This window comes from Emydura macquarii, unplaced genomic scaffold (genome assembly GCF_026122565.2).
Source record: "Emydura macquarii macquarii isolate MOO-44397 ecotype Brisbane River unplaced genomic scaffold, CSIRO-AGI_Emac_v2 contig_2699, whole genome shotgun sequence".
Taxonomy (NCBI): Eukaryota; Metazoa; Chordata; order Testudines; family Chelidae; genus Emydura; species Emydura macquarii.
The window spans coordinates 3,589,570-3,610,970 of record NW_027132836.1 but is presented as its reverse complement, the minus strand read 5'-3'; the positions used below and the strand labels follow the sequence as shown (position 1 = coordinate 3,610,970).

Here is a 21,401-nt window from a genome sequence, read left to right as displayed (position 1 = left end):
GATGGGGAGTAATAGGCGCCTATATAAGAAAAAGCTCCAAATATTGGGACTGTCCCTATAAAATCAGGACATCTGGTTCCCTACTCCCAGGACAGCTCCCACCCAAGGCTCTCTCACAGGGGTTGGCAGTCTAGGAGCAGGAGCTCTGTCTACCTCACCGTGTCCTGGATGCTCACTAGGTCTGGTGCTGCGGGCTGGGTGTCACTAGGTGTGTGTGGGGACAGTTCCAGGGCCTCACTGAGTGGGGAGCCCAGTGCCTGGACCCAAGACCCAGGTAGCATGAGGGGGAGCCTAGCGCCAGGCCTCAGGGATCCAGGCAGGGTGAGAGGATGCCCAGCGCCAGGGTGGGCTGGGAAACATTAGGGCATGACTCATAATGGCACCGCGGCTCAGCAGCCCCTGCAGACGAGCTGTTCTGTAAGCAAGCCAGAGGGAGCGTGCCCGGGCCTGCCGTGTATGCAGTGCTGCCAGCTCACACCATCTTCTCATGAGTCTCATGATAATCATTGCTTTCCTTAAAGCCCCAGCTTCTGGAGTCAAGTGGACATGTGCATAGGCAGAGTTTGACGTAGTAATTTGGGGGGGCAAAGCCAGGACCCTGGCGGCAGCAGCAGCAGCGGCAGCTCCCTCTCACCTGGTCCCTGCTCCCAGCCTGCAGCTGCCCACCTCCCGCCAGGTCTCTGCTCCCAGCCCCACCTCCCGCCAGGTCTCTGCTCCCAGCTGGTCCCGGCATAATTTCTGGGGGGCATTTCCCGCCATGCCACCCCAAACACCCATGGCTACGTGATGATTTCAGCCTTCCTTCTTAAAGAAAAAGTAAGTTTCTGGCTTTCCTGGCTGTGGAGAAAGGGTCAAAATGTGACCCGGGGCACCCTACGGCTCAGAAGCAGAAGGCGCATTGAAAGCACCCCACCGCTCTGATTCGTACACAATCCCACCGTTTTAAAGCCAGTCTCGTGATTTCTGGTGAGCCTGACCCCTGCTTTTTAACGCCCTGGGTACAGAAGTCCGTTCCTGGAGAGAGGAGGTTGGGAGGACAGCCAGCTGCGCTCTGCACCACGGCGTGCACGGCGCTGTGCCCCATGCGGACCGGGGCTGGGGGCGATGGGCGCTGAGCAGAGGCGGGGCTGGGCGCGGGATGCCCCGGGGCAGCAGCTAGCCCGGTCCCGGTCTCGGTCCCGGTCCCCCCCGCCGCCTGACCCAGCACTCCTGCGCGATGTGCAGCGCCGGGCAGCAGCAGCCTCGGGCGGGGTGGGCCGGCTGAGGGCCGGTCTCTGGTGACAGGTGCCCGCTTGACCGGGCGTCACATCGCGCACCAGCCCCCCCCAGCCGCGACCCCGCCCCCGGCGCAGCGCTCAGGCTCCCGAGAGCGGGGAACGCGCCGGAGGGTCCCTCCCCGGCCGCCGTAGCGGACCCCGGAAGTGTTTCCATGGAGATAGGCGGGGCGGGGCTCGCGGGTGATGGAGAAGTACGAGCGGATCCGGGTGGTGGGCAGAGGGGCTTTCGGGTGAGACACCCCCCTCCCGCGTGCCGGCATCGCCGGGCTCTCTCCCCTCTGGGGGGCAGGACACCCCCGAGCTGAGGCGCGGTACCATGGCGACGGACGCGGCGGCGCCCCGCCCTCCCCCCAGCCAATCAGGGGCCGCGAGATAGGCCATTTTACCGCTGAGGAAACTGAGGCACAGCCCTCACTGGCCTAGATGCACCCAGCAGCTCAGGGTTCAAGGCTGAGGATGGAGCCCTGATTCATGGTGCTGTGCTGGAAACACGGCACATACTTCCCATTGCCGTGGGGGGAGGAGGGGAAGTGGGGGGTCAGGCCCCCTGGAATGGCTCCTCTGTAGCTTGTGCCCCTCACTGTTTGAACATTGCCACACATCTGCTGCTGTTTTCCACCTCACACCACTCATTGTGGCTCTGGGCCTGGTCACTCCTTTCCTGGCCTAGGTACCTTCCACCCCCTGCCTTGCGTGGCTGGTCTCCCCTCTAACGCAGACTGTCCTTGCTCTGTGCTATTGCAGAATAGTGCACCTGTGTCTGCGCAAAGCTGACCAGACGCTAGTGATCATTAAACAGATCCCTGTGGAACAGATGACGAAGGATGAGCGGCTGGCGGCACAGAATGAGTGCCAGGTGCTGAAGCTGCTGAATCACCCCAACATCATTGAGTATTATGAGAACTTCCTGGAAGACAAGGCTCTTATGATTGCTATGGAATATGCACCAGGTGGGATGCTAATGGGCGGGGGATGGAGTGATGGTATGAGCTGGCGAGACAGCTTCTTGAATTCCCCAATGTTTGCCCTCTGGCCATGCAACTGTAGGTGGATCTGGGTGAATAAGCCTCTTTAGGGACTGCCTGACTTAAATATTAGCAACTGAGTGGGTTGATTTTCAAGGCATCAGATAATCAAAAGCAGGGGGCTGAGTGCTCCGTGAAGGTGAGGAGAATCTAGCAATGTCCCTGGTACATAAGCCAGGCCTGACTTTTGTTTGGCAAGGCTGTTTCCCTCTGAACAGGTGCTCACTCCTGTCCTTGTCAACCCCTATTTCCTTATCTTGAAGCAGACTGCAGGTAACTGCTGTTGTAGAAATAGTGGGGAGGTAGGTCCCAAGGATAATTTAAGCAGGCTGTTGTTCAAAGGGACCTGGCCAAGTTCAAAATCCTATTGTTTAAAAATTTTTAAATACATGCATATTGTTAGCATTGCCAGCACTTATCCCAAGGGAAAGGATTTTTAAAATCTTTTTCATCACTAATCTGTGTATTCCCTTCTGCTCTTCACTTAGGTTTTGTCAGTTTCACAGCTATTTGTTGTCAGTTTCCCTTTTGGGCCCAGTCTTGGGGCTGCAGAGCAGCATGGAAAAGTGTAAATTCAAACAAACACAAGATTTGCCTGGCAATTTAAAATCAAGAAAACATTTATGTTAGGGTTTGTAAAACTGCTTACTACAAAAGCTGAATTCTGGGCCTGCATTATGTGACAGGGCCCTTTTGAACACCATGTGGGTACTTAACCGGGGGAATTTCTCTATGCAGAACAGGCTTATCTTGTTCTCCCATTGATGTTTGCTTCCTGCCTGCTCTGATATGTATGGTTTTAGCATTTCTTTTTCCTGCTGAGCCCTGGAGGCAGCACTGCCCTTGATGGTGTGCTGTTAACTCCTCTGCTGCTGGTTCTGCATCCCCTGTGCCATGCTGCTGCTGTTCTCTTAACATGTAGAGACTAGGTGGTATGTTCCTCTGGTGCATTGGACTTTGGCTGTACAGTAGAACCTCAGCATTACGAACGCCTCGGGAATGGAGGTTCTTCGTAACTTTGAACAAAACGTTATGGTGGTTCTTTCAAAAGTTTACAACTGAACGTAGACTTAATACAGCTTTGAAACACCACTGTGCAGAAGAAAAATGCTGCTTTCCCTTTATTTTTTTAGTACTTTGTGTTTAACACAGTACTGTACTGTATTTGCTATATTTTCCCCCTCTGCGGCTGCCTGATTGTGTACTTCTGGTTCCAAATGAGGTGTGTGGTTGACTGGTCATTGCATAACTTTGGTATTTGTAGCTCTGAGGTTCTATTGTACTTGGATCATTCAGCAGCAATTGTGTAGTTAAGTTACTGTGACACAATTCCATTACTTTTGTTTAAGCTTATGTCAGCCCTGGTAACCTTCCTTTGCTGATGGCCCTTCTGCCCTTTGCCATCCATCCCAGGTGGCACGTTGGCAGAGTTTATTCATAAACGTTGCAACTCCCTGTTGGACGAAGACACCATCCTGCATTTTTTTGTGCAGATCCTACTGGCTCTTCATCATGTTCACAACAAACAGATCCTGCACCGTGACTTAAAGACTCAGAACATTCTGTTGGACAAGCACCGCATGATCGTCAAGATTGGAGACTTTGGCATCTCCAAAATCCTGAGCAGCAAGAGCAAAGCCTACACGGTGTGTATCTCTGAGAGTTCCCAAATTTCTGAGACCCAGGGGAGCTTCTCATCAAATCTGCTCTGTTCCTGTGTCTCCATATAGGGGAGAGTAGGCCTGAGATCAGTGATAGTGATACAGATTTTTTCAAGTCAGTAGATAATCAATATTACTGCTCATCTTTCCACTCTGTGGGTACGTCTCACTCAGGTTAGCTAGCTGAGGTTAAAATAATAGTGAAGACACTGCAGTTCAGCTTTTGAGACAGGTTAGCACCTTGAGTTCAATGCAGTCTGCCCTATAGTCTTTAACTGGAGTGCTAGCCTGAGTTAAAAGCTGAGTTGGTGTGTCTGCATTGCTGTTTTAACTCCCGTTAAGAAGAGATCTTTTTGTGCAGTGTAGACATACCCTTAATCTCCCTGCTATCCTGTCTTACTGCAGTATTCTATATCCGTTCCTGTATCTCTCTCGTTTCCACAGTGTCTGAATGCCTTCCAGTAGTGCATTAAAACAGCTGTCCTGTATGGCTTGTTCTTTCTCTCCTCATCTGTATTGTGCGTGCGATGGATTGTTTCATTTGGGTAGGGCTTTATTGTGATGTGGTGTTTTTTATTTAAAATATCCATGCTGCTGTGTGTTTGTGTTGGAGGAGGGTGCCTGGCACTTGCAGTGGGAGGTGGTGGTGGTGGGGTGTGTGTGGGATGATCCTTCGTTCCTGGGGAAGTTTGTTCCACAGTCTGGTGCTGGCCTTGAAGAAGCTCTTCCTCCTCCACAGATCAGCTTTGCCTTTGGTGTAAAACGTTCCACTGTGCCAGCAGGATGGGGTTGTTGACCACAGTCCTCACGCTGAAGTGCTGGGCTCATAGACATGCCAGCCCCAAGCCGCTGAGCACCTGGAAGATAAGGACTGAGTCTTTGTACTTGACTCTCTAGTCCAGTGTTCATCAAACGTGGCCACCTTGGTTGCATATGGCCACCAGTGGATTTTTTTGGAGGCCATGACAGGCTCCGAAGCATGACTGGGAATTGGGGGGCAAAGCAGTGGCCCCTCCCTTCAGTACCCAGCTGTTGCTCCTGAATAGTGGTTGCCAAGGGCAGGGAGATATGCCACTTGGGTGTTTGTGCTGGTGTCGCAGCAGGGATCGATGCCCTGCGCCATGCAGCCTCCTCAGGGACTCCGGGTCGTGCCTCTGGAGATGCGTGGGGCTGGTGTGCATGGCGCCGGAGGCAGCTCTTGAAAGTGGAGGTGGCTACGGTGTTTAGTTGCTGGGGCGCTCCCCTGGGCAGCTGCCCTGCTCCCACCTGACTGGGGCATGGGGAGCCTGGGACTCTGCAGGCACCGGTGAGTTCCTGACCCCACCTTCCCCAGGGCAGGCTCTCACTGAAGGGCTGCGGGAGGCAAGGACAGAGAGATGGGTTTGTCAGCGCAGCCACCAGCAAGACTTGGTGGCCACTCTCTGAGACCACCAAAAATGTATTGTGAGAAGCCCTGCCTAGTCTGTAGGAAGCCGGTGTAGAGGGTGGTGGATAGGCCTGGGCGGCTTGTGGTAGCCCAGCTTGCTGAGGAGACTTACTATTGCATCCTGTATTAGCTGGAGCTTCCTAAGGCCTGCTGGCTTTGTGCCCAGGTGTATTGCATTGCTGTAGTCCAGATGGGAGGTGACAAAGACTTGGAGAGCCAAGGTCAGGCCACTGTTCACCAGGATGGGCTGGAGTCTCCTAGCCTACCAGAGGTGGCAGAAAGCGTTACTTGTGAATGCTGCTATGAGAGATTTGAGCACCAGTGAGCCTCTTCTGAGTCCTGGCTGATCTGACGGGTGCTTCAGGGCTGACTTCGTAGGTTCCTAAATCTTGCTGGTTGGCTTGATGTCCTGTCTCTTCTTCGTTCATCTCTTCTCTCTGCCTGATACTTCAGGATCTTTCCCTGTCTCATCGAATGTGGCTGACATCCCTGTGGGATCCTAGCCCCTCAGTTGGCTACAAGTCAGAATTGGAGCTAAGTGCTGACTGGGAGAGGGAGCCATGTTCTAGTGTCAGAGAAGGTAAATCCTCTAACCATTTTATCATGGTAAAATCATTGGCAGGGAAACTAATGCCCCGCCCAGTTCACCTAGAACTCTGGTTCTGCTGTGCTGTAGTCAAGCTGTGCCTTTGTTTTTGTAGTGGACATTGATCTTTAGCCCTCCCTGCCCTGGTTGTGAATTGCCATACTGCAGCTGTGCCTGTTTCTCTTAGGTTGTGGGGACTCCGTGCTACATCTCCCCAGAGCTGTGCGAAGGGAAACCCTACAACCAGAAGAGTGATATCTGGGCACTGGGCTGTGTGCTCTACGAACTCGCCAGTCTCAAGAGGGCCTTTGAAGCTGCAGTAAGGATGGGGCTGGGGTTACCCAAAGCTGGGATGTGAATTCCTGTATAATGGCAGAAACACGGCTGCATTGGCCTGTGCCTGCTGCCTTCCCACTGAGCCTGCAGCTCTGAGGAGGGCAGTGCCCTCTACGATCTGGCGTTGCTCCTGACAGGGTTCCTACCTCTCTGCCCGCCCAGCAGCCAGGCTTCTGCTAACCACGTGTGTCTGTGTTCCTTAAATACTCTGCAGAACCTGCCTGCCTTGGTGCTAAAGATCATGAGTGGGACGTTTGCTCCCATCTCAGATCGATACAGCCCAGACCTGCGCCAGCTCATCCTGAGCATGCTCAACCTGGACCCTTCCAAACGGCCCCAGCTGAATGAGATCATGGCCCAGGCCATCTGCATCAGGCCACTTCTGAACCTCTACACAGATGTGGGCAGTGTCAAAATGAGAAGGCAAGTGGTGCTGCTATGCTCGGCTCGATGGGGACTGGCAGTGGGAGGGGTGGGGAGGGTGAGGCTGCACAGCTCCCAGGAGGGCTCTGGGCGGGTCAATGCTCTACTTTGTTCGAGCTGGTACGGGGCACTGGCCAGCTAGAGAGCAGCTGTGCTTGGTGTCCTCGCCCTGGGGCTCCTGCCCAGCAGTGCTGCTCTGCAGGTGTTGCCTCGCTGAGGGGCTGTCACGGGAGGACGTTAACCTCTGATCTCTGGCAGATTGCCGAGTGTTGAATGGTGCTGCGCTTGGTCACTTACTCTTTGTCCTCCAGTGCCTAGCTCCCTGCTGGGCATGGTGGTTTGGGGTCCATGGAGTTGAGGAGACGTATACAGCTGTGGTCAGCAAATAAAAATGTATACACATGGACTGAAATCTAGGCCCGACCTCCGCGTCCTCCTTGCCCTGGGGCCAGCAAGGCCTCACACAGGGACATGGTGCTGTCAGAGAGCTGGCCGGCCAGTCTTAACGAACCGTCCCCGGGAAACTCATCTCTGCCTCCTGCCCCGACTCTGCCTGCACCATGCATACTAGCAGTTTGCCCTGCTGTGAGCGCAGTGCTGACGCTGGCTGGCTGAGTTCATAGTGAGAAGCTGTGCATTTCGGTTTGACAGGCCCGAGAAGCCATTGGCTGCGGTGCCAACAGTGGCCCACAACAGAGCGGGAGGAAGATCGAGCAGTGCCAGACCCAGGGGTAAGGCCAGGCACAGTGTATTCAGCAGAACTAATTTCAAAGGAGACTCCTTTGTATTCAGCATCGGTGGCAGCCAGTACACCCGTGGTTCCCAGCCTGTTCTCTGCCCTGGCACACCTGGATTCCTTTAATTATTTTCAGGCACACCACCGTATAGTCTCCAAACAAGCTCATGAATATTCATGAGCCAATCCAGAACTCTTCAAGTCATTTTTTCCAAAATGTTCCATGGCACACCTGCTCAGGCCTGCCGGCACAGCAGGGCCACAGCACGCTGGCTGGGAAACACGCTGTGCGCCCCCCTCTGCCAGATGAAACGTAGGCACTTCACATTCTCTGAATCGCCTTCCAGGGAGACCCTGTACTCCAGCAACAGGATGGCTGGGCCTCTGGAACTACCAGTGCTGCTTCTAGATCAGCGCCTTCAGAGGCTGTCCTGCGCCTGAGTTCCTCCACGCTCCAGCACAGCAGGCTGGTACTGACAGGAGGAGAGCTGGGAATTGAAGGTCCCTGGCGGATGAATAGCTAGAGCTGTAGTGGCCCATCTAGCCTCTGAAAACGCTAGAGTAAAACGCTGGTTTCCCCCTCCTCCTGCCGGCATCACGCTGGAGACCTGCGGTGAGCAGCCTTCCCTGCAGCCTCCCATGAGCCTCAGACAGAGGTTCCAGGCCCTCTTCTTGCCAGTGCATTCAGACTCTTTGTCTAACCGAGTGTTGTCCTCCATGCTGGGTGGGTGTCTGAGTAGTGTGGCTAGGGTCAGTTTCTTGCCCGTTATAGCTTGCCAGGGAGGGCTGGGGGGTGTGGCAAACTGGGGCGATGGTATCTTGTTTGACTCCTAGGTGTTCGAGCTGGTTCAGCCAGGACTGGAATCCCACCTGCCCTGTCTTCCATCTACACCTGGGGGAGCGGGATCACCACCCCCCTCCGCCTGCCCATGCTCAACACAGAAGTGGTGCAGGTTTCTGCAGGGAGAACCCAGAAGGCTGGCGTCACTAAATCAGGGAGGCTCATCATGTGGGAGGTGAGCAATGGTAAACCGGCCGGAACCCAGGGAGATAAGCCAGTGTCAGCAAAGGGGTTTGGGCAGATCTCCAAGGAGGAGGTACAGCCTGCTTCCCGACATGCCACGGCCCCACTTCCTCAGAGACCCTGCCAATCCCAGGGTGCTCCTGGTGACCATGGAGACTGCAGGAGGTGGGATGGGCTTATTGCCCCGACTTGTTCTTTTCACCCAAGACCCATTGGAAGTGAAGTGCATTTCATTTGGCTTCTCCCTGTCAGGCTTCCTCAGTGGGTGCCTATGGAGGCCCCTCCCTCCCAGGGGCCACAGAGCAGATCCAGCCTCAGTTTGTGTCCCGCTTCCTGGAAGGCCAGTCTGGAGTGACGATCAAACACGTGTCCTGTGGCGACCTCTTCACAGCCTGCCTGACAGGTATGGGTGTGAGCTGTGCTGACTGCGTGCAGGATTGGGTTCCCAAAGCAGCCCGCTTGGAAGGGTGCAGCTGCAGTGTTGCTGGCTGGGGATGCCCGGCTGGGGGCTCTAGTCCCAAAGTCCATGTGGCAGAGAACCCTTCGCACGGGGTTGAATGTGTGATGAGTACTGCAGTAGATGAGTCTTTGTGAGCCCCACAGAGGCTGGGCGTCCTCAGAAGCGCCTGGGGAGCCAGTGTCTGAAAACTCTGTTAAAGCAGTGGTTCTCAACCGTTCCAGACTACTGTACCCCTTTCAGGAGTCCGATTTGTCTTGCGTACCCCAACTTTCACCTCACTTAAACCACTTGCTTACAAAATCAGACAAAAAAATACACAAGTGTCACAGCTCACTATGACTGACAAATTGCTGACTTCCTCATTTTGTCTGTATGGTTTTTAGTTTCTACTGACTTCACTAGCGCTTTTTATGTAGCCTGTTGAAAAACTAGGCAAATATCTAGCAGAGTTGATGTGCCCCTTACAAGACCTAGGCTCTGTGTACCCCTGGTTGAGAACCACTGTATTAAAGCATCTTAAAAGCTGTGTTTGCTCAGAGCTGCCTGGCTGAGTGACATCCGTGTGGAATGTGCTGTTTGCACAGTGAGGTTCCTGCCATGGCCCGTGGGGAGCTGCCAGTGTGTGCCATTCCGCTGGGGATCAGGGGAATAAGTGACGGATTTGCAATGGGCAAACTTCAGATGTGTGTGTTTGTCCTATCTCTGACCATGCTTCCTGCTGCCCCCAGGCTGGGTGGCCAGCAAATGCATGGCTGTGTGTGTTTAACACCTCTCCAGACTGTTGAATTAGAAGCTCCTGTGTACACAGCTGGAATAATGTTATCTCCAGGATTTGGCCTGTTTGTGTTCGTTCTTGTTTGGTGACTTGTCCCGGCACATTTGTGGCTGCTTCTCTCGAGTATCAGGCGCCCTGATCCAAGGGAGCCCCTAGCCGCTAACCAAAGGCATCAGTACGGGAGTTGCAGTGCCTGCTGGCCAGCCGGTGATGGGTCAGAGCGCTGCCAAGGGAAGTGATGCGGTGTTCTAGCGAGTGCCCAGGGCAGTGCTGACCACGGTGTATTGTTAGTGGCTGTAACATGGCTTTATTTTGCTTTTCCAGACAGGGGGATAATCATGACCTTTGGCAGTGGCAGTAATGGTTGTTTGGGGCATGGAAACTTCACTGACGTCACACAGGTTTGTATGTAAGGCACTGGGGACACAGATACTGACTCGGTGTCACGTGGTGCAGCTTCTCCCTAGCCCCGAGCTGACATGCAGCAGTCCTGCCATATGCATCTAAATGAGGCTCTGGAATTGGATCCTTCCCCTTCCTCCCCCCCAGCTCTCTTCTGCTGCTTTTGAAAGAACTGTCCTGCTTCTCTCTGCCCATTTGCACAAAGGTTTCTTTGAATGTGGGGTTGTAACATGCAGAGGGAAATTGAGAACTGCCTTGAGGTTGCTGCTGGCTGGGGCCCAGGCTCTGGGGCTGCTTCCAACCACACAGCTGGCTGGTTCAGTCTCAGCCCTGCAGCTGCTGCGGTTCACTGAGAAACGTGTTTTTCAAAAGAGCCAGTGTTTAAAGGAGAGCTGTGCGTTCCTGATTGGTACAAAGTGCTGAAGTTGTAACCGCGCTCTGCTCTGCTCTGCTCTCCTGCCCTCCCCTCCCCTCTATGGGCTCTTTCCCTGCCCTGCCCACCCTGGCTGGCTGGTGCTGATGGCGTGTGAAATCCAGCCAGGGCTGACCGTTTGGTCCTGTTTGGCTCTGTGGTCAGCTGGCTTTTTCACTCACACTCTGTTGGGTGTTACCCTCTGGCTTCTGCTTCCCATTTGCCACTGTGGGGGAGCCTCGATTGGTTTAAGCAAATGGTGCTTTTCACTGAGAAGGCTGAGGAGCATGAGGCCCATGGGAGAGATGTGTCATATCTGACTCTGGGTCACAGCAGGGAAAAAACCAAGTGAGGCGATAAATGGGGAATCTGCATCCAGCATCAGCCTCACAGGAGATTTAGCTCATCCTTTCCATGCAGTGCCTCTGTGTGGCTCTTTCAGGTGAGACGTAACCAAGATTTATCTGCTCTGCATGGGCTTTTGTCGCAAGGCTACGTATTTGTTCTGCTGCCTTTGGCATAACATTTCTCCTCCCCAAACTGTTGTGCTAGTTGGTTATCTGGCAGCTGTTCTCCACCCCAGAGGTGGCGACATTTTCATTGATGCTGAATATACATAGTTTGTAAAGCACTTTTAAGATCCTTAGTGACAAAAGGTACGACAGAAATGTAAATATTGTTCATATCGTGTAAAACCTGGGATATTAACTAGAAAATCCATGGAGCTCTGCTCCCTTGCCTTGTAAAGCCATGCGTTTCTGCAGCGCCCGCCAGATAGGCAGATCTGCTCTGGCAGTGTCATTCAATGACCAGGCTGTGTGAAAGGGCTTAGCCGACTAATGCTGTTCTTTTCTCTACCAGCCTAAGATCGTGGAGGCGCTGCTGGGCTATGAGATTGTCCAGATGGCGTGTGGCGCGTCTCACGTGCTGGTCATTTCCAATGAACGGGAAGTGTTTGCCTGGGGCAGAGGAGACAATGGTAAGAGGATTTTAGCTGTCTCTGCTTAGCATGATCAGGGGTCATTATTCCTCCTCTTTTAACTCCCCAGCCCCCACGGAGCTCCTTGTGGGCACTTGCTGGAAGGTGGTTATACTTGTGAAAGAAAAGATTAGCCGGATCTTATTCAGGGGGGACAAGGCAATACGCCGCGTTGATTGTAAATGTAAGAATATCAAAAAGCAGTCGCGTGCACACCTTCGTACTCAAGAAGTGCTGCACGCTGGTGTGATATAATGACCAGTCCTGTTATGCGTTGCTCGAGCCAGCCTAGTGGTCAATTAGACTGGGCATGAGGATGGAGCCGGGTTTCTGTCAATCGTGAATCCGATGCTCCAGGTGACAATTGCAGAACGAGACCCAAAGTTCCCATGTTTTTACCCCATCCTTTATCGTTCCTGGCTCTCGTCAGTCTCTGGGCCTTGCTGTGTCCTGCTGCCGCTAGGTTCAGTGTAGCTCTTAATCACCAGCTAATTGCAAGCAGGCCTGTTCTCTTAGTGCTGTGCTTTGTTCCTTCCCAGGGTGGAGCCTTCTGCACGTTAGGGTCATTTATTTGCACGTTAGGGTCATTGATATGCATTCTTCAGCCTTCAGGGTTAGGGTGGCAGTCCGTGTCTTTACTCCCCTTTCTGTTGTTAGAGCAGTTTAGGCTGGCGTCTTTTTACGCCCTGCACGTACATTACACACACTCTTCATCAAGATATTTTTAGGTTCAATAGTACAAGTTTCAGGAAAGACTTCACTTCAGGAAACTAACCGGATGGAGTTCACTTGTGCCACATTAAACAGTACTGTACCGTTCTCATAACAGTAACGGGAAAACCTCTCTCTACCTGTGCCTGACTTATACAAAGAAACAAGGAGTCTGCACCTGATTCGCTTGCACAGCTCCGGGGGATGGCTCACAAGGTAACTGTTGTGTGAGACTGACTAGGGCTGGAGCAGCCAGCAGTTCCCCGCAGCCAGGACACCTGCCCCCTCGGAGAGTGGCCCATATCCGGGGCACCTGCAGTCACCACTCTAGATATTGTTACTCAGGGCAATGCATTTGGTTTGTGTTTTGACAGACACAGTCTCTTTAAACCTGTTTCTTTTGCCCAGGTCGGCTTGGGCTGGGAACACTGGAGTCCCATAGTTCTCCCCAGCAGGTCGCTGTTCCGCCTGAACACGAGGCTCAGAAAGTCCTTTGTGGTATTGACTCCTCAATGGTCCTGACGGTGAAGAACCAGATTCTTGCTTGTGGGAGCAACAGGTAAGAAAAGAGGGATTTTTCCCCATCTTCTGGGACATAGGTGTCACCACAGCAGATCAGCCCAGGTCCATCTGATCCAGTGTCCTGTCTCTGAAGGCGCAAGAACCTTGGTAATGGGCATCTCTCTGGAGCTGCAAACCCTTCCAGACAGCTCTGGTTAGAGCAAGAATATGCCCTGTGCCATGGCAATGATGCAGTCCTCAGCATTCCTGGCAGAATTCCCTTGGCGTCAGTGGAGCTACCCCGGGTGGCTTTGGCCCAAGCCATCCTATACGACGTGTGCTCAGCCCCTGGACTGCTCTCCTCACTCAGGTTTAACAAGCTGGGCCTGGATAAGATCGCTACAGAGGAGGAGCCGCCCCTGGAGGGTCAGGTGGAAGAGGCTCCCACGTTCACATGTGTCCAGTCGGTGCCCTTAAATCAGGAGCCAGTTGTGTGTGCAGACATTGGGACAGCCCATTCCGCTGCAGTCACAGGTGAGGAGGTGGCCCTTGGGTACCGCAGGGATGCAAACCTGTGCTGGGGGGGCAATGGGGGGTGACACTAGGCCTCCCCTCCTTGTGGTTTGGGTTCCAGACAGTGAGTGAGCCTGGAACCTTTTGGGGCTCGGAGGGGCAGTGTGCCCTGCGCTGTACAATGTGCTGGAATACGGCCTCTGACAGTGACATCTCGCTGCTTTCTTATCAGGTGAGCCTCGGCTGACTTCTCCTTTGTTTCCCCATTGACAGCTTCTGGCCAGTGTTACACCTTTGGCAGCAACCAGCACGGGCAGCTTGGCACCAGCACCTGCCGTAACAGCCGTGTGCCCTACCTGGTTGTGGGGCTCCATGCGATAAAGGTCACCATGGTGGCCTGTGGCGATGCCTTCACAGTGGCCATTGGAGCAGGTGAGATTGAAGCCCTGGGGTCGTGTGCGGCAGCTGTTTCTGGTTTTCTTGGGCCTCCAGCCAAGGAGTCAGTGCTGCTGGCAAGTTCAGCCTTGTTCTGCTCCAGACTGCAGCCCCACCCTGCATCACAGGGCAGCTCTGAGGGAGGACGGGGCAGGCCTGGTCTTGCTGCGGCAGGGCTCTCTGCTCCATAGCTTGGGGCGGGTGTCAGCAGAGCTGGTCGATTTGCTGAGAAACTGTCTGCAGACACACGTCTCCTTTCCAGAAGGGGAGGTGTGCACCTGGGGGAAAGGAGCTCGTGGGCGCTTGGGAAGGAAGGATGAGGAGACCAGGACTCCCAGACCCGTGCAGCTGGAGGAGGCCCACCCCTACCTGGTGACCTCTGTCGCCTGCTGCCATGGGAACACGCTGCTGGCAGTAAAACGTGAGTACACGGTTCGTTGCCGTGACCGTTCTTGCTGCGAGCTCGGGACCTAAAGTGAAGCCCTGCCTGATGCCCTAGAGGGGTCAATGCCTGGCAGCTCTGAGGGGCAGAGTGCGGCATAGCCAGCCGTCACAAAGCCTCCGATCTCTGCAGCCCTCCGGTTGCTGATTCCACTGTGTGATCTGGGATGGGGACCACTAATGCTCTGGTGCTTGTTCCGTGCCTGCTGGGCCAAGGCCTCCGGGGCACTCCTGCCTGCCTTGGCATCGCTGTGGCTTGCCTCTGGACTGAACCCCTCCAGAGTTTGCCACTCTGGGATTTCCCTTGAGGGAAAGCGGGTGCTGCTGTGCCTGCTGGTGCCAGGCCCTAGTCTAGCTGGGATGTTCCATTGCTCTTCTCTAAGCCAAATGCTAATAACCATGCACATTTAGGATCTGGAATAACCCTCTACACTGAACCCTGGAGTGCAGGAGTGGCCTCTGCCCCAGTTCCTCAACACGCTGCTCAGCCCTGTCACTGAAATCCTGAGGATGGATAGGGATGTCTGTGCTTTGGGAGACCTGTCCCTGAGCTGGGCATGCTGGATGCAGCACCCTCTGGAGTTTCACTCACTTCACACTGCTCCACGCATCAGCTGGTGGTAGGAGCAGGAGCACATGTGCTCCTGAGTAGAGCAAAGCCTACTGTGACCCCTCTGCAGCTCTTCCCAGTGCCTGCCTGTCCACGGAGCTAGGACTCCCAGTTCACTGCCAGCTGGCTGGTTTCTGGAATCCATGGTGACTTCGTATTCCACTGAAATCAGAACAGCCCCAGGCAAAGCACAGAATCCATCTATCTCATTGTGCGCATCGGCCATGACTCCTTCGCCACTGGTGATGCTGAGCCAGCCCGGCAAAGCAAAGACCAGCAGGGAAGGAGGAGCCCCTGTGATTTCTAATGTACTCCTGCTATGGCAAAAGGTGGGCTGGGGAGGGTGAAGTGTCGGCGGTCACCATGTTTATGGAGCCAAAGCATTTCCAAAACCAGCAGCTCTCACGGGGGAGAACAGAATAATTGAAGTGGCCTAAATAGAAACTGAGATTTGAGACGTCAGTTTTTTTTCCTGGATCTTCACTGTGGTTTGATGAAAATAGCAGCGCTTGTGGTTTCACTTTCCTCCATCTAAAAGAAGCATCGTTATGTGATTAAAATAAGCCTGCAGTCTGCCCTGCCCTTCCTGTGCCAGGGTATATTAAGGGAGCCTGGCTCAGCCCATTGGTGGGTCTGCTCATTGCACCTCCGCAGTGTGGACTATGGCTTTCCCCTTCCCCATCCCCCTGCTAGCTGGCTAATTGTCCCCAGCAGGAGGTACTTGTTCCAGAGAACAATGGCTCTTAGTTCCCTCCTGCTCCACTGAGCACCTTGATTAAGCCACAGAAAACATTCTTGTATGGCTCCATCCGAGGTCCTTATCTGTCCCCCACCCACTCGCAGCTGAGCACCTCACAATCTTTTATTTATTTATTATTGAACCCAAATGCAAAACAGTGGGGAACATGAATTCAGCCCCCCTCCCCTGTTCTGCCCTGTGGGTACCAGAGTGAAGATGGCATCGAAAGCCCTGGAAATGGATGGGTTCGAACGTTGGGCTTTCACCCAGCTGTTGGTTTGGAAGTCTTTTCATAGAACGGATAACATGGCTGAGCCCTCTTGTCCCCAGACACTAGTACGGGTGTAGCCCTGGTCTCCTGACCTCGGGGTGTGTGGAAGGCCCATCACTAGAATGGCATTAACCAGCAGTTCTCTGCTAAGGGGGCTGTGGTTCCTCGCTGCCCCACGTTGTCATTCTGTCTTGGTCCTGCTAAGTGCAATTTCTTTGCAGCACTTGGTGTCTGTTCACTGGCTGTAACCGCCTGAGACTGGCCCAGGAACCGCGACCCGCTCGGCTGTGAGCTCTGTAGTGCACCCTGCAGTGACCTAGTCCAACCTCAGCATTGCAGCCCCCTGTGCTGAAACAACCCCAGCCTGTAACGACCACGAATGAATTGACAGTGAGATGTGGGAGCCTGTCCAGGGGCGCACACAGAACTCCTTTGGAGAGAGTGGTCTCTTCCCCTTCGGGGCTAACCCAGTGGGAGGGAGAAAGGGGGGTGTAGGTCTCAAGGAGTCACCTTTCGTTACCCCTGTTAGAATCAACATGAAGACAAAGGGGCTCTATTAATCCTTTAGCACCAGTGCAAATGGCTTTTCTGGTGCCAGCCCCACTCCCTCTGCTCTGTGTACTAATGAGGACCTCACAATGGCTTCCTGGGGCACCAAGAAAGTTGGGCTGCTGAACCACACAGCCTGTCAGCCGGATGATTGGCTTGGTAGCCACCGGATTTTGCTAATTTTAGCCTCCGGTCGGAGTGCGCTGTCAGACACTGCGCTTGTGTTTATCCCGGGTTTCTGTCCTCCGTGTTTCAGCTGCAGTGGAAGAGTCGGGCCCCCAGTGAGAGCGGGATGGCGGGAGCAAGCTGCAGCACCTCCAGCTGGACATAGCCGCTTCCTTCTGATCCCCTGACCCGCCGGCCTGGCATGTGCCTCCTTGCCTGGGCCCTGGAGCTGCTTGCATCGGTGTTGCTGTGACGTGGAGGATGGGGCTCCATAGTGCAGACCATGGTGTGTCAGCGTCTCGACTCCCCTGCACTGGGACATGCCAGGAGCCCGTCCAGCAGACCTCGTCTGGCAGAGCGGAATGCCCAGCACTGACATCCTTATTGCTCATACGGAGATGTCAAGCCACTTGGCTCAACGTGGGCCGCTGCTTGCTGGAACCTGAAGCCTCTGCTGCCCACTGCCCCACGGATCCCATGGAGCAGCGCCTGCTGGGACAGGTCACATCTCTTCATCAGGGATGAAGGGTGATCTTGACCTGTCTTGTGTTCAGCGGGCTACACCCATGCTATTTCACCCCATCTGGGATGCCTTCCTGCATCCTGGGTGCCCGTGTCTGACTGTGGAGGGGACCTATTGCCACCAGCAAGAAGGGCCTCAGTTGATTTTCCCCACTCTGATTAGAGTGTGGGCTGACAGCGTGGTATCTGAGGGCACTGTCAGCATTTGCAGGGGAGCATCTGTTGTTATGGCCCTAGGCTCTGTGACAGTGACTAAGTGCAAAACCTTTTTTTAGTTAGTCTTTTTTTCCCCTGAAAAACATTTTGCGCAATTGTTGACTGAGCTCGTTGTTTTTTCAAGCCACCAAAGTTCTGGGGCCTTGACCACTTGGCTCTTTGCCAGCTGCCAGAACCGGTGAGAATAGTGATCGTGTGTGTAGGCAACTCGGCCCTGGGCTATTCTTCCTAAGTTCCTGCTGTGAACTCTCTCTAATCACAGCTTGACTGGGGTCCTTCAGCCCAGAATCCTGGATCCCCCAACTAATGTTCGTTCGTTCGTTCGTTCTCACGCCTCCTATGCCGGTGACCAGCTCACTGTCCAACAGCCTAGACCTCTGCTACTGAGGCAAGCAGCTGTGAGTAACTGGAGGTCTAGCCCAGATCTGACCATGAGGAAGGGGAGGGTGCCCTCCCCGGAGCTCTTTCTGCCAGAGACTGGAGTTCTGTTTCTATGTAACCAGAAGGATCGTTCCCCTTTTCACTTACAGCAGACCCGTGGCCATTTTCTGAAAAGCTTTTGTCTCTGATCTTTCTTAACAGCCTTCTTTTTCATACTCATTATTGTACTCCTGCCAAGCAGGTGTGTATAAAGGCAGTTCTTTCACTAGCTGGTGGGTCCACTGGCTTAGTTATTTTATTGTGGATCTTTGTGTTGTTTGAGGCAAAACCAGGCAGCGGCTGACAGGCTCCTGTGGCGTCTGGCTGCTCTGTCTGTGGTATGAGAGGTCACGAATTAGTAAAGGTATCACTGCTCCTCTCCCCACTGCACACTGAGGCTCTGGAGAGGTTGATGGGCAGAGTCCCCTTAGCACGGAGGAGCTGTGCAGTGACCTGCTTGTGTTCCGGCAGGAGAGCTCGCCCGCCTTTCTCCGTGGCTGTCTCCTGCAGAGGTGCTCTCTTGGGAAGAATCAGCGCTGCGTCACCACCAGAAAATCCAGTTTGTTGTTCAAAGGTGTCTCTGTTTTCTTGGCCTTTGCCTTGTGCTTTAGGATTTTCTCCCCCATCCCCCTCTGCTGGCTTGGGAAGCTCCATTCACACTAAGGGGCTATAGATCGGTTCACTGCACGTGCTCATGTGATCTCTCGCCCTCAGAATGGGGCGGCTCACCAGGGGAGTTAGAATCCAAGGCTTGCTGGTGTGAATGGACATCTTGATTGCTTACAAGCCTGTGCTGAGTGATGAAAGCGGAGCTGCGTACCTGGCTGTGCCGGGTGAGCCTGTCTGGGTGGGCTGCCCTTTCTCTCCCACCAGCAGGAGGCTGCTGCAGGTCACTCTGAGGCTGCCAGTCACCCTTGTTTAGGTGGAGGTGTTCTCTGCCACCCGGCCTGACCCAGGATTGAGAGTCCGGGGCAACCCTTGACCAAGGTGATAGCGGCGACTGTAGAGCTAAGAGCACCACAGCAGCCTTCCTGGGCTAATCATTTCAGTGATCTTGCTTAGACTTGTTTTAGGGCAGCACCAGCTCTGATGGGAATAGCATCCTCCTCAGACCAGCTGGCAGCCTCCATCTGCTGCCCCAGCTCTGTTCTGTGTAGCTCAGGGAGAGGGCTGCTGCGGCTCCCACTGACTTCATCTGGACTCAGCACCTCTGACAGTCGGCCCCCAGGTCCACTCTAACTGCAGGGAGACACGTCCAAAGTGTGACCATGCAGGAGAAAGATCTTCCCTGCGAGCGAATGGATAGTCTGATTTCTGCGCAAGAGCTGTGGGAACCCTGTGCCTGTTCCTGCCTGTGGGGAGCCTTGCCAGAGGATCAGAGCTAGCTAGTAATGGCCACTGGCCATGGTAGTTGTGATACCTGATGAATTGTGTCTGCCTCTGACAGCAGAGGTCTCTGTTCTTCACGTTGGCCGCACTTATATGGCCTCTCATGCCAATCAAGTGTCATTGAATTGAATAGAAATCCACCTTGAGCCAGTCCCTGGGAAAGTCATAAATAGCTGCCTGGTTTCCTAAGTCCACTTCCCGCTAACGACTCTTCACCCAGGCTAAGAACCTGCAGAGGTGAAATCACTGGCACCAGTTCCAGTTGTTCAGGAGCCTCTTCAGTGGCGTTTACTGCCTGAGACGTGTTTTATGGCCTAATGAAGGGCCATTTCTCAGCAGAGCTGCTGGGGGATGGAAGCATCACAGACTAATAAAGCGAGGAGCCAGCTCATTAGCACAGGGAGGCAGTGTGCTTCCAGAGGCCAAGGCGCCCCCAGTAACCTCCGTTGATTCATACCCATTTCACACTTGGCGGTGTTGTGGAGTTTGTGGTGTTGCAGCCACTAGGCAAAGGCCAGCGCCGGCAAGAATTCACAACCACTGTTCTTCTTTGCTGAGCCCTGGAGTTAATCTTTGAAGCCCAGGAGTTCAGCAAGGTCATCTGAATAATGCAATACTGGACTGACCCAGCTCAGCAAGCGGGGAAAAGAAACAGAAGCCTCAGGCTGCAGAGCAACAATGGCTCTTGAAAGGACAGGCTGAGGCTTGTCCACCCTGCCTGAGGCTCAGAGCGGCCAGAGCCAACAGGCCATTCCATTCCTCAAGTCTGCTTTGTTTCCCCGCACAAGCGCCTGCTGCCCCTAGTGAAAGCTCCTGTTTATCCTGACAGCAGCTTGTTTTGCTTGTGCCTAGTCCTGTGTGTAGAGAATCTGAGGTTAGAAAACATGCTCTAGCCTATCCCAGCCACAAGGAAGAACCCCCAAATGCACCGGCACTGAAGGGCACTCGCCCTTTTCACACTCCGTGTGCGCCCGCCGACTCTCAGGCGTGCTTTCAAATCCAGAGCACTTTCCATGGGGCCACAACCAGGAGAGGGGCATCGACTGTGTCGAGGAAGGAGAGAGGGTGGGCCCTGTTCGGCCCGATGGGGAAGAGGCTAGCTCAGCCACATCGATCAGATCAGCACTGTCCCTCAACTGTCTTGTTGTTCAGAGGATGGACAAAAAAAGAACGTGGTCAGGAGATGTGGCACGGCACCCCATTTCCCTCCTGTTCTTTCCAGCTGACTGCTCGATGCTGATCTTGTGCAGTCTTCACATTCCTGAAAACAACTGAAGACCCATTGCCTGGCACAGGGACTCTGAGGCGGCTCACTGCCAATTGAAATATGATGGCATTGGCTGGCTGGGAGATAAGAGTGGTGGAATTAATCAGCTACCTAATGCCTGATTGCTCTTCTGGATCCTAATGGAGATAACACACCCCACAGCCACGGGCCATCTGTGAGGGCAGGAAAGATCCTCTTCAAAACTATCCACTAATCCCAGATTTGTTCTGAAATGCTTGTTACTAGGACACCATGCCCTGGTGGCTGTGGGGAGGGCATGACTACAAACCATCCACCCATTTCTCTTTTAGCCAGTGCCTTTCCAGTGGGCACAAACCCCCAGCAATGGATACCGCTGCACCCCCCAACGTGCCGGGTGGGATGCTTTGCATTGTAGCTCTGTGAATTTTCTTCTCTATTCCCTTAACCGGTTAAAATGCAAGGCACAAGTGGGACAGAGCAGTAACCGAACTGCGGGCACTGAGATGTCAGGCAGGTAAGGAGGTAAGAATTCCAGCTTTGGCATGGCCTCACGAGCCAAAGGCGAGACCGTTTAACTTGCTAGTCATGCAGTCATCGCCTAGCTACAGCAAGTATAGCGCATAGACCAACCAGCCGCAGATCAGGAGCTAAGATGAGCACCGTCGTTGCTGTATCTCTCCTAAGCATCTCCCAGGAGTGGGGTGGCATCCATAATCAGATCTGCCTGTGTGACAGGATCGTCACACCAGGCAGAAGGGGCGAGGGACTTCAGAACGGGAACATCCCCCCACCTGTTGAAATTCCAGACTGCTTTCTTCCTGTCTCAGCTGAAAATGGTGCGTGCGTGCGTGCGTGCTCACAGTGGCTGTGTACGGGCTGTTGGGGGCAGTGGGTGTAGGATGACTGCCTGGCTCCCTAGGAGCGGTGTGTTGGGGCAGTTGAGGAGGCTACTAGGACAGTCGCTGCACTGGTGCTCTTGCAGTGAGGCGATGGTGTTGCCTTTGTGAAGATGTGTTTCTAGTTACAACGAATGTGCCTAGAGGCGTTTGGGCCTGAAAGAGCCATAGCCATAGACTATCGGATCACTGATCAAGCTATGAAAGGGGGAGATCTTTCCTGTTTGTAAACCCCGGGGCAGGGGCCGGGGC

The 21,401-nt window shown here is 54.0% G+C and overlaps 1 protein-coding gene across 1 annotated transcript; it reads left to right on the top strand.

The window, feature by feature from the left end:
• Positions 1 to 1,458: 1,458 nt before the first annotated feature.
• On the top strand, positions 1,459 to 19,614 carry NEK8 (NIMA related kinase 8). The gene is made up of 15 exons (XM_067565940.1): positions 1,459 to 1,507; positions 2,022 to 2,227; positions 3,716 to 3,948; positions 6,163 to 6,294; positions 6,526 to 6,734; positions 7,386 to 7,465; positions 8,305 to 8,486; positions 8,747 to 8,897; positions 10,054 to 10,130; positions 11,405 to 11,522; positions 12,642 to 12,792; positions 13,105 to 13,268; positions 13,521 to 13,679; positions 13,945 to 14,103; positions 16,549 to 19,614. Exons 1-15 carry the CDS (start codon positions 1,461 to 1,463, stop codon positions 16,575 to 16,577), a joined length of 2,097 nt encoding a protein of 698 aa, XP_067422041.1. The 5' UTR covers positions 1,459 to 1,460; the 3' UTR covers positions 16,578 to 19,614.
• Positions 19,615 to 21,401: the final 1,787 nt, after the last annotated feature.